General features: G+C 48.7%; 1 protein-coding gene across 2 annotated transcripts in view; it reads right to left on the reverse strand.

Moving 5' to 3' along the window:
- ASPG (asparaginase) overlaps positions 1-11070 on the reverse strand; it is a 42360-nt gene extending 31290 nt beyond the window's left edge. For both annotated transcript variants that reach the window (XM_078605937.1, XM_078605936.1), the window contains exon 1: positions 10533-11070. In XM_078605937.1, the coding sequence (XP_078462063.1) occupies positions 10533-10701 (169 nt within the window). In that variant the 5' untranslated portion in view covers positions 10702-11070. The remainder of the gene's footprint in view (positions 1-10532) is intronic.
- Between the last annotated feature and the right edge of the window lie 2296 nt (positions 11071-13366).

Raw genomic sequence — 13366 nt, forward strand, 5'->3', positions numbered from 1 at the left:
ATGCTAACAGCAGCACCCTTCACCCACTTCCAAGTTTTAAAAAGTCACCCCCCCCCCCGTGAGATACGTGGCAATTACAGATCTCTGGCTACACCAGGGGGGGGGGGTGGGTTGGCTACCTGCGGCTCTTTAAGAAGGAACCGCTGCTTGGCGACGTTATTTATCAAGGACCACCCGTCTGGTATTCACCACGTGCATTGCAGCTCTTGAAATAGTTTTTGACCGAATTCGAAAAAAATGCCCCTTGTCATTTTGCATCCCTTACGAACCAGCACATGCATGGTTGTCCATCTATTACAGAGACAACTCGTGCAAGGACCAGAGTACCTTTACACCATCACCGTAGCACCGAAGAGCCACAGCAATAAAATATTATTTGTTTATTGCGGTCGCTTGGGCAAGTGAACGCCAAACGGCCATGAACAAACAGCACTGTTGAACGTGTAATGGCTTAGCACTTGGCAAATTACATAGTACGAAAGAACACAGCAGCATCAGGCTAATCATAAGAGTTAGGCTGGAAACAGTAGATGTATGTTTGCATGCAGAACTTCTTTCGCACCGTTCAACATACATACGTACATACGTCTACAGTTTCCAGACGTAACCAGTATTAAGGGGGCGGGGGGGGCAATAATGCGTGTATTTTGGTTACACAAGCATCGACAGAGGAGCCACGGGGTCGTTCAAAACTCCTGCGATTTAGCCTGGCCCCGTTCGGAGCATATTACACATCATGGGTTGCAGTGGTTCCACTTCCAAATGCCGTCAAAAAAAAAGATGCCATCTTGAAACTTTCCACACGGAATATATTTTGCTCGCGGTCGACGCGAGAGAACAGCATGGAAGGCGCAGTATTATTTTGCCCGCTGTCGAAGAGAGGGGACGACTGATGATGAGGCACGAGGCGGAACCCACGGACAGGTGGGATTTGGCAGCAGTAGCCAGGCGGTGGAGATGGCAACAACGATTTCCCAACACTTTCTGAGACGGGTTTCAGCCAAATGAACGAGTGGAGCACGCGGGAGAAAAACCCACGCGCCGTGTGGGGGGGGATAACGCTATCCCGTACGGATGGAACAGGTGGAGTCCACATTTCAGCTATACCACATTCTCCTGGCAGGCACCCATGACCGGGGGAAGGGGGGGGTAGAGAGTTTCATAACATGTCTGGCGGTGATCCACCAACCCTCTCTGCCTCCAGCGCTGGGTTTACAGACACACACCACCACCGCCTGGTTAGGTTCAAACACACAAAAAATGAACTTTCAATTAAATAATAAATTGCACACGGTACTTTTTTTCCCAGAATGCAGTCCCGCTGCCCTGGATAAGTCTGCGTTCACAACTTTAAATCGTGTTGCTGCCAATGTGGATCAATGTTTTCCCACCGTCGTCTCGGGGTAACCCCACGTGGTTCGTGCCTCGCACGACAACGTTGGCGGGCACGTGCGCATCAGTGCTCGGTCGAGTGTTCGTGCGCGTAACAGTGCACGCTCTATGTATGCGTGCGGGGAGCGGTAGTGTAGCAGTTAGTGCGCTGCACTATGAACCCGGCGAACCGAGTTAGATTCCTGCTTGCGGTCAACACCAGTGACGAGAATCTGAAGGTCCTGGGCCTCCCCTAGGTCGACTCGGCTTTAAATGGAGTAAACATCGCCACTGGGGAGACAAAGGCGTCCGGGTGTGGTGCTGGCCACCCACCTCCTCGTGTGCTTTTCCGACCTTCATTAGGGTGTTCGCGAACAGCCTTGTCCCTAAAGTCTGTTAAGGCTATAAGGGACCTTTGTCTTTGCTGTATGTGAAGTATTGGAAATGACGGCAGGAAACTCCTTGACGGGTAACACACTTCTTTTATTAAATCTTCACTTATCTCGATACAACGTGTAGTCTCTATTCTTCCGCGTACGGTCACCAGACACCGGTACAACTCGTAACCTCTTCTCTTCTTATAACACACCGTACTGAACTCGTGTAGACTCCAAGCCTCTAGCTACACACGCCTCACTCGTCTCGTGTAGACTCTTCTTGTGTAGACTCTATGCCTCTGGCTACACACACATCACTCGTCTCGGGTAGACTCTAGGTCCCGGCTACACACTCGGCATGCTGACACTGCATGCTCACACTACCCCCGCCTCTGGGTTACAGAGTCCCGGTCCTCGCAGGACAGCGGGACTAGGTACCGCAGGGCCCTGGCTCTTCTTCCCGTCTTCAGTCTTCGCTGGTTACACTCTCCCTGTGCGCCTGTGCGCATCCCCTTATATAGTCGTTCCTCCCGGGAGACGGAGCGGATGCGGACCTCGATGCGAGCATCGCTTGTTAGTGAACCAATCACAACGCGTTATCTGTACGATCCTTTTTCCCCAACGCGTGTTTCCACTCACCAACCAATCACGCCGTGCTGCCACCCGATCACTCCCACACCAGCACGTCACCGGCACCCAGCCAATCAACACCACACAACCCACGATCCCGCGCTGACCCCTGATCCCTCACCGTCAGCGCGCGTCACCACCCACACATCCAATCACAACGCGCTGGCACCTGATCGCTACCCCAGCGCGTATCACCACTACATATGTGTTGTGTCTTGTAACTAACCACAGATATGTCTGCTGGAGGCAAGGCGTTTATTACAACACTCGTCACAACCTTATTTAACTTAATGTAGTGGTTTTCATTTATTTTAATTTTTTTACCTACGTGACTTTACAGAAAAAACAAAGAGTATGAATCCTTGCAGTCACGAAAGCTTCAAATCTAGAACCTTATTTAACACTACTGTAGCACGAAGGGGTACGGGCCCCTTCCACCTGATAGCCTAAGGGAGGGACAGCCTCCCTTCGCGTCCTACGTACGCCGGGCTACGCTACACGCCGGTCCCTCGCCACGGCTCCAAGGGAAGACTGGACCGAACGACCCACTCGGAGTACGGGACTCGCCCCTGGTCCACTGCAACCCCCGGCTCTACCCAGAGCCTCGGGGAGGGTTCCAGGGTGTCCGAGCTACCTCGGGTCCGCTACAACCGGCTCTAAACATGAGCCTCGGTTGAGGGTTCCTGGGGCCTGGTCCAGTCTTCAGGTCTTCGGATGTCTTTGAGCTTGAGTTGGCAAACACTCTCCGGCCCGTCCAGAGGGCCTGCCTTTTATCCCCAGGTCGGGGTCACCCCTCCCCTCATGACCCCCCCCCCCCTCCAGAACCTTCTAGAAGGTCTTAGAGGGTCTTAATTCTTAAGGGGTCTTAGGAAGTGGTGGGCCCCCCCCCCCATCTCCCTCAGCCCCCGGGGGGTCTGGGGTGTCAACCTCCGGTCACGGGGGGGGGGGGGTTTGACCTTCGGTCAACCCCTACGCACCTCGCTCTCTCGGCTGCCCCGTTGGCCCGTGAGCGTGGTGGCAGGTCAGCTGCCTACAGCGCCTTATTATGGAGCAACATATGTACAACATACGTAGCCAACCGTGCTAAACGTAGGTGCGAAAGTCGCCGCTGCCAACAGCTAACAGCGGCGACGATTGAACCAGTCCTGGGCCTCCCCTAGACTCAGTCTTAAATGAGTAATTGGTGCAGTGTGCCAACGTCACCACTGGGAAGACAAAGGCGCCCATGCCTTTGCCACGTACCCACCCGTGTGCCATTCTGGCCTTCATTTCGGTGTTTGCTCACAGCATTTGCCCCGATAGTTTGTTAAAAGGCTGGCAATAAAGAGGTACGTTACCAATGTATCCATATTTTTTTAAGTGCATCCTATGCAAGTGGTGCCATAGCCGTGTGGGAGCAGGTTTGCCACTTCCTGCAGAGGTTCACGATTCGAGTCTAGTGGCCACCCTGGTTATTACTGCGAGTGTATTTTACCATCAAAACCAAGCGCCTTCTGTGACATTATTTCAAAAGGAGTACGCCACGTGTGCGCCGCATCAGTCCCAATATTACAAATATGAAAATGTACTTAAATTAGGTCAAACTTATTCACATCGCCCTCCTACTGGCAGACTATACCCACTTTCTGCCAGTCAAGCAGAACTATTTTTTTAATTAAGCACTCTGAGGTCTTCACCCTAAAAAATGGCACGACAGTACATACATGTAATGTAATTGTGAAATAAATTAGGGGTTGGAAATCTAAGTTACAAACAGCAGTCAACCCATTGCAAATTGAGCACTTCCAGACGTCACCTCACCACATGACCGCTGAGGGGATATTTAAAATAGATCTAAAGCCGGAGCTTGGGAAATAAATGGGCCATCCATACCTAACAGCGAGCTTTGGAGAAAACCCACGCACCGTGGTTGTTAATCCATGCCACACTCAAAGTTGCCGCTATTGAATGAGAGCCTCTTTGGCTCAATTCAGTCTCCAACCCTTGTCCACTATCGCACTGGAATCTCTTGTTTGTGCGTGACGTGAAGAGCCATCGTCTGAAACGTCACCCGTTACACATATTTTTCCTATTAAGGCCACGAAGTTATTGACGAATGTTTAGATTTTTTTCTATCTTCGGGGGCGTCCAAAAATGACGTCACGCGATTCTGGACGATTCTTGAGCCCCCCCCCCCTCGTCAAAAAGTCAGACCCCCCCTCAAATGACGTCACAAAGCTCTGCTTCCCCCCCCCCCCAAAATAAAACATGCTTCAAATCGCTTTAAACTATTGTCTAAACTATTGTCATTGTAGTGCGTATTTAAAGTGCTGCTGCACTCTGATGTTGGATAAAACATTTATCAAAAAGTCTATTTAATTAAGGAGAACGTGTTGTCTATTTATTTAAAGTTGCGCATTTTCATGTGACGTCACATTTCTCAAACTCCCCCCCCCCCTCGTCACAGTCACAAATATCTGACCACCCCCCCCAGGTGCGTGACGTCATTTATGGACGGCCCCTTAGCTCAAATGGGCCTTAACCATAAATAACATAACCGAATGAACTAACACGGCTGTAAACAGCATGCCGCTAACCACACAGCCGAGCGCCGCCGTGTCGTTACAGAACCCCAATCATATTCTGTGGAACAATGCAGTTTAGCATCGTCATAAGACAAATATACCCCGTATAACCTCAACAGACTGTTGGGGCAAGTGCTGTTAGCGAGCACCAATGAAGACCGGCACAGTACACAAAGGGGTAGGTGGCAATCACCACGCCCAACCGCCTTTGTCCCCCCAGTTGCGATGTTTACACTCCAAACCAGGTATTAATTTGAGGCCGAGTCGACCTAGGTGAGGCCCAGGACCGGTTCAGAAATTCGTCACTGGCGTTGGCCGTGAGCAGGAATCGAACACGTGGCGTAGGGTTCGCAGCACGGCACACGCCAACCGCTCCCCCCCCCACAGCATCGTCACAAATTAACAACGCGGCTCATGCGGGGCTGTTGAAACGGTGGCACCACACCCCTGCGTGATGGGGGGGGGGGCACGGCTGCTCTCTCTGTGGGGCAGAGGAGAGATGGGAGGCCCTTCTGGAATGATGCAACCTCGTAGCCAAGGTTGCACATTTCGAACTTTACCACAAAGCAGCGCGCACTGGCCCCCAAAGTTCATCCCTGGATGAATTGGTTGACGCAATGTTTCTTCCGAATGGCAAATTAAATGGGGCGTTAAGCAGTGTTGCCAATCTCCATCGCCACGCACACAAAGAACTAGCAGTGTTCTGCTTCAAATAGGATGATCTTTCCTCGTCTGATGTTGGTGTAGAGCAGGGGGTGGGGAACCTTTTTTCTGCCAAGGGACATTTGGATAATTTAGAACATCATTCGCTGGCCATACAAAATTATTAACTTAAAAATTTGCCTGTTATGTTTGGTCAAACATTTAATTAACTCACCCCTAATGTGATGCCTGGAACTGCTTCTCTTTGGGGAGGCGTGTGATGTTAGCTGGTATTGATGATGTCGCTACTCGCAACTGCTTTTTCAGGTTTGCTCCTAGATTTATTGAATTTCGAGTCCCGCCTGCGGTTGCCTTGTCAGGGCCAGACCCAAATGATTTCGCGGGCCTTGTACGGCCCGCGGGCCGGACGTTCCTCACCCCTGGTGTCGAGTAACAACTATCATTGGACACTAAAGGTGGCTAAATGAGCCAGATTAACTGTGTCATGTGACGATGCCACCTCCTTTGTATTTGTGAATCAGGTGTGGAGTTGTTCGTTATTGGTTGCACATTGTCTGTTCTGGGTGAGTGCAGGAGAGTTTTTGAATGTTCCATTTGTCATTTGATGAACAGAGGGCACAGAACGCGAATTTATCTGGGGCCTCCAGTATTTGGCCGCTCTAAATTTCCATGTGACAAGCCACTTCGTCGAGCTATCATTTGTGGCCAGGTCGCTTCTGAAAAAGAGCTGCATAGCTCAGTGAACCTTACCTGACAAAATAAAAAAAGTTTAGTATCTGGAATAAAAGCTCCTCCATTGGCGAGAGGTGGTGATGACCTTTGTGTATGGGTCACCACCCCCCCCCCCCACGCTAAACTAAACATGTTTTTATTTTACCAGGTAAGGCCCACCGAGCAAACAGTTATTTTTAAGAAGTGGCTTATCATGTGGAAATTTACAGCAGCCAAATACTCAAAAACGCATGCCGATTCTAAATGCGGAGGGGAAAAACTGGAGGGCCTGGAGAAAAAAAAATCCACCATCCACGGGCAGACGGTTGAGAGACACGCAAACTCCCAATATACAACAGGTGTCAGAGTCGGGATCGATCCCCCACGACCTCCTGCATACCAGACGAATGAGATAACATCTAACCGGAGCGGTCACGGTGGGGGGGTCTGATCATACTTCACCACGCGGGCGAGCGAGTGGGTGAATTAATGGGCTGGCTCTCTATGCTTGCAAACTTACAGGGGGGGGGGGGGGCTTTGTGGATGCAGCACATGTTACACCAATACACTCGCAGCCTGTGCAAAGAACAAACGAAACGCGTCTGTAACGGGAGTGACTCGGGCTATACAGTGTTGCATTTCAAGTGCGTCCTCTTGCCTGCTACTAAATTATACAGCAGCCCCCTTTGCCCACTTCAGCAATTGTTTCTTGCTGTGGTTGTCCCACCTGATGACGGACGCTTGTGTTGCGCCCGAAACGTCGAGATTAAATTTATTTTATACCTACGCGATTTCACCGAATGAACCAAAGCGTTTGAAATCTAGATTATACAACGGAGAGTCCCGTAGCATCCAATTAGGGCTGAACAATAAATCGATTTTCAAATAGAAATCGCAAATTTGAAACAATGCGATTAGCATATCGTAAAGGGTTAGATTTTTAGCGATTTGAAAAGTCCCATTTTTTTCTTATTGGAATTGTTTTATTTATTATTATTATAACTTTATTTAATTAACTTAATTGTTCTATTTCAATTAAAACATTTTAATAAATACATGTTGGAAGAAATTCATATCTTTTAAGTTCTCATCCTTGCTTTAGAATATATAGAGCAGTTCCTATTTCGATGGTATCATGTGGTAATGCTCAGTCACGTTTCAAATCTATTTTCACAGTGAATATTGGAACTGAAGCGTGTAACGTAATCGCAAATCAAATTGCAATATCTGTCAGAAAAATCGCAATATATTTTCTCCAAATCGTTCAGCCCTACACCCAACCGTGTACTTGCCGCTTGAACATACATACTGTACCGTAACGTTTTTGTTATATAAAAAAAACACGTTACTGTAATTATTTACATATTGTTGTTGGTTCATCGCCAAAATGCCAAAAAATTACTTAGACGTCGTGCAGATTTAAAACTGCACTTCGCACACAACGCCACGTTGTTTTCCAGATATTGAATCAATCCAACCCCCGCTGATCATCAGGGTTGTTTGACCATACTTCACCACTCCGGTGCACGATATTAAAAGCTCCCTCTTCTCCACCATCCGTGCGGTCAACTCTCGACCCCCCCCCTAGGTTTAAAAAGTCAAGAATCAAGAATTGCAATCGATCCTCCGGCTACGACTGCACAACTCTCAACAAAAAGTAATTGGCAGAATAATCTTGACATGCGGTAGCATAAAGACACTGCATAATGCATAATGCGTCTTACCTATATAAACAGTGCACTCGCAACAGGGTTCCAGTAACACTCCGATTGTAATGCAATGTTAGCTAAACACTCTTTGGTTCTTTCGGTAAAGTCACGTAGGTGAAAATAAGAAATAATAAGTAAAAATAAAAGCATAGAATTAAATAAATTATTTATTTCCATATATATATTTTCATCTCCGTGACTTTACCGAAAGAACCAAAGAGTATGGATGCTTGCAGTCACGAAAACTTTAAATTCTAGAATGAATGTTAGCTAAAGTTAATGCCCCCTTTCCCACCCCATTATCTTGACTGTTACAGAAATCCTACTGCATATGCCACTGTCAAACCCATATGTTTTACCCGTACAGTATTCTTGTACAGGTAAATTGAGTTCTCAGGTCCATACGGCGTGTACAGCCGTTTCAATTCGGTAAACATTTGGCTTGTCTATTTGTTTGTGTTTCTCCCTTGTGATGGGACTTTGTGGGATGAACGTTGAGATTTAAGGGGCACGGGGTGACCAATAAGGTCTGAAATAAGGTAGGCACTGATAAGGGGTTGACAGGTATACACACCCTGTTTATATTAGGTTACATTATCGATCGATATCCACATGTCACCGTCGATAAGAATGGATGAAATTCGCCAAGACGATTCAGTTTCGCGGCCATCCCTGAACGAGGCGTCCGTCCCTCTTGGACCGTACTAACAACCGCGGTCTGGAGGTGCACAAGAACAACGGAGTTTATTAGTCCACGCGATGCGTGGGACACGGCTGGTAGCCATCGCGACGAACCTGGCCACCCGAGTTCGATTCCCGCTCGCGGCCACCCAACATCGGTGACGATGATCTGAGCAGGTTGCTGGGCCTCCTGCCCAGAGGTCGATTTGCGGTGCATCGTAAACATCGCCACTGGGGAGACAAAGGCGGCCGGGCATGGTTGCTGGCCACCCACCCCCTCGTGTGCCGTGCTGGCCTTCATAGGTGCTACTCGCTAACAGCACTTGCCCCAGCAGTTTGTTACAGGCTATACGGGGAATCTTTGTCTTGACCACTTGCGTAAGGGGCCGTCCATAAATGACGTCACGCGATTTTGGACTATTTCTGACCACCCCCCATCGTCACAAGTCAGACCCCCCCTCAAATGACGTCGCAAAGCTCTGCGCCCCCCCCCCCCCCCAAAAAAAATATAAAACATGCTTCAAATCGCTTTAAACTATTGTCATTGTAGTGCGTATTGAATGTGCCACTCCACTCTGATGTTGTAGGAGAAAACATTTATTAAAAAGTCTATTTAATTTAAAGTTGCGCATTGAGGTGACACCACATTCCTCAAACCCCACCCCCCTCCCGAGGTGCGTGACGTCATTTATGAACGGCCCCCAAGCGGTAGGCACATACGTCCCGGGTATTACATCATACACATGACATACATACCCCTAGGGTCAGCACTACGCACCATGCACTTAAATGTTTACACGGTCCGGTTACACGCTCTACCCGAGTGTAAAGTCACGTAGATGATAAAATAAAATAAATCGACGTTTCGGGCGCAACACAAGCGTCCATCATCAGGTGGGGGGAAAAAAAAAACTTTCCCACCTAATGATGGACGCTTGTGTTGCGCCAGAAACGTCGTGATTAATTTTATTTTCTACCTACGCGACTTTACCAAAAGAACCGAAGATTATGGATCCCTGCAGTCACGAAAGCTTCAAATCAAGATTGCAGGTAGCCGGTGAAGACCCTGGAAACGAGTTCATTTGCTGGGGTCACAACAACAACAGCATTGTCCATCACTCTCCCCGTACGTGGGGTCATCACCGCAGCGCTTTCAGATGCGTTTCTTCTGCGGCCCGTCTGGAACGCTCTCCCCGGCTCGACATTGGAAAGCCTCTGGGGGGAGCTTTAGCACTTGCAAGTCGTCGTCATCGTCATGGACATCATCGTCATTATTGACAAACTCATTTCTTTTGCGTGCGTTTAGTTTGCGGTCTTTCCCCAACCGCACCTCCGATGAACACGGTTAGGCTACGTACGGTGCGAAAGAAGTTCGACACAGAATACATACAGGGGTGGAAGCCCTCCAGACTGGCGGATTTAAACGAGGTCCCGAAAAAACACGGCCTGTGGGATGATGACGATGTGGAATGACGATGTGTGATGATGACGATGTGTGATGATGACGATGTGTGATGATGACGATGTGTGATGATGACGATGTGTGATGATGACGATGTGTGATGATGACGATGTGTGATGATGACGATGTGTGATGATGACGATGTCACCTGCAGGTTAATCTGCTACAGTGCTCACAATCCGTACGCACGACACGAAGCAACCCCATTGCGTCACATCGCGAGCACGCGTGTTCTTCACACACACACAAGGCGTCTTTCCACGTCGTGTGTGGTGCTCCTGCGGTGAGACCGCTGGAGAGTGAGACGAGGCGAGATCGCGTGCCACAGTGGTGAGTGTGCCTCACGACCCCCCCCCACTCTCACCGTTGCCGCAGTACATCATTCCGATGGTCCCGCCCGTGTTGATCACGAGCACCCGCGCCTCGGGCTCTCGCTCCAAGCTGCTGGTGCTGGGGAAGCGACGGAGGCAGTGGCTGGAGGAGCGTCTGAGGCTGTGCGGTGGGGACGAGACGCCGTTACTGCTCGGCTCCATTGCCGCCAGCTGCTGTTCGACGTTCCAGGTAATCGGGCGAGGCCGTAGGGCGCGACTGTTTGCTCGCCCTGGCTGCAGCAAGTGCCGCCGACTTAAGAGCCGAGTGCTTGAAGGCGACTAGTTTAGCTACACTGCCCGGTGGATGTTTCTCTGCACGTGGTTGTTTCGCTGCTCGTGGGCTCTTCGCTGCTTGCTTCTGGATGGCTTGCTGGTGTTATAGCTGCTGGTTAGCTGATCGTGGCTGATCGTGGCTGATCGTAGCTGATCGTAGCTGATCGTGGCTGATCGTGGCTGATCGTGGCTGATCGTGGCTGATCGTGGCTGCCCGGCGCCTATGCTAACATCCACGCTGCGTACTCGGAGTGCGAGTCGCCGTGGCTCTTTATATGCGCGCCGCAACAAGCACGTGGTCGCACCCCACCCACATTACCCCACGACTCTCCCCTCCCCTCAATTTCTATTTCCCAGCCCGGGTAAGCGCGAGCCGAGGTTCCGATTGGTCGCCCCGCGGGCGACGGGGGGGGAGGGTCGCCGTATTGACCAATGGCGCGTCGCGATTTGGAGGCTCGTCCTTGCCGCCCCCCCCGCCTCCACTCGCGATTCACACGTGCTTGTTAAGTGTACGAGTTGCAATTGCAGTGTGATCTATGGGGAGGTGGTGGGTTGGGGGCATTGACTGCTTGTGTATTGCTGGTGCGCATTTTCCAAGTTAAGGCGTGTTATTATGATTTTGGTGGTGATGTTGCTGCTGCTGCGTTGGCAGGCGCAACTAAAATAACGCGGCAAGATTTGTAAAAAAAAAACACCGAGGAATTAAAAAGGAAAATAAAAAATACGAGGCGACGTTTCGGGCGATGACCCTTCGTGTGCTATGAAGAAGGGCCATCGCCCGAAACGTCGCCTCTCATTTTTAAGCCACACGGATGCGTTCGGGTTTTCGATTATCGATCGGTTCATATTAATGCTGCTGCGCGATTGCTGCATCCCCATTTAAGTTTCTTCGTCATCGTCAGCTAATGGCCATTCCACTGCTGGATGAAGGCCTGCTTAAACCCGCTCCGCCACATCTCGCCATCCTGCCTTGCAATACAATTTCTCGATGTTCCGACATAACTATGCGAATACGTGCAAAGTCATCTCCAGGGTGCTTTGGAAGGAACGAGACTGCGCGTAAGACACAATGCGAACTACTGTTAGCCCAAGGCCATAATTATAATATATATTGGGGGAGACACAGCCTCTCCAATATTCAAATATGCTCAAAATGTCCCCCCAATATATTGCTATATAAAAAATAAATTGCTATGCTATGTAAATAAAAACAACTATTTGCTAAACCTTTGCCACAATATCTGGACTTGTCTTCATATAAATCAATGCATAGATTCTGTTTATATGATTGTGGTTATGGTTGTACTTTATTAATCCCTAATCTCTGCCATTACATACAATGAATCAAGAAATGTTAAAAAAAAGTAAAAACAGAGCAATGTAATACAATACACTATTAGACATTACCTGTATTGTAAAAAATAAATAAAAAGTCCATCCCATGTGTTCGTGAATTTTTTAATATTCTAGGCAGGAAATGGCAGGAAATTAGTTTTCAAATTTTCATTTTTTTTCTGGGGGGGGGTACCCCTAGACCCCCTGGAAAATTTGGTCCCCCCAATGTTGACTCCATGGCTACGGCCTTGATTTTAACAGGTTAAGTTTCCCACACTAACACAGCCACCTCGCTCGCCGTGCTCGACGTTGCTGCTCTACGACCTCCCATTAACATGCTCATCTCTCCCATTAACATGGTAATCTCTCCCATTAACATGCTCATCTCTCACATTAACATGCTCATCTCTCACATTAACATGTAAATTTATTACATTAGCATCACTAGCCCCGCCCACTACGTTTATGACCCTTGGGCTACACACATTTTAAACCTTTAAAACAGTCTGCCTCAGCAGCTTTCCCCCTTTTTTTCTTCCTGATGACGAACGCTTGTGTTGCGATTGAAACGTCGTAGTTTTTAAAAAATATTTTTTGTTATTTTCTTTTAACCATTTTACGTGACTTTACCGAAAGACTCAAAGAATACTGTATAGCCAGTATACCGCAAACGAGAACAAACATGATTGATCCTTGATTCTGTGCGGTATATCCAGTGCAATGAAGTATGGGTCAATCATTCCCGCATGACCGACACGGCATGCGGAAGTCATTCAGCCAGCAGTGGAGCTCGACAAAGGGCTGAATGAAAAACAACGACGATGCCTGGTCTATTTTGGTCCCGCTATTTCTCCTCCTACGAGACGGGCTTGATTGGACGATCGTGACATATGCCGTCGTGTGCTGGTGACACATTCCCACATGAGATGCGACGTTGCTAGATGACAGTACTTTGTAGCCCCATTTGTGCCAACCTTCGACCGCTGTCTGCTCATGCACATAATAGAGAGGTTGTTTCCTCCAGGTGGCTACGCTTTCCTCTCACGAACAACACGCTTGAAGTAATGGTCTAAAGCAGTGGTGCTTCACCTTTACTGCAGCCTTGCACGCTTTTGGTTTCCAATCGTTATATTTTTTACAACGTTAATAAATGCATAGGGTTTGATGAAACAAAGTACAGTAGTTGTTCTTGTTTTTATAATTTTTGCATGGAAACTCC

Source organism: Lampetra planeri, chromosome 25 (assembly GCF_965212315.1).
Source record: "Lampetra planeri chromosome 25, kcLamPlan1.2.h2, whole genome shotgun sequence".
Taxonomy (NCBI): Eukaryota; Metazoa; Chordata; class Hyperoartia; order Petromyzontiformes; family Petromyzontidae; genus Lampetra; species Lampetra planeri.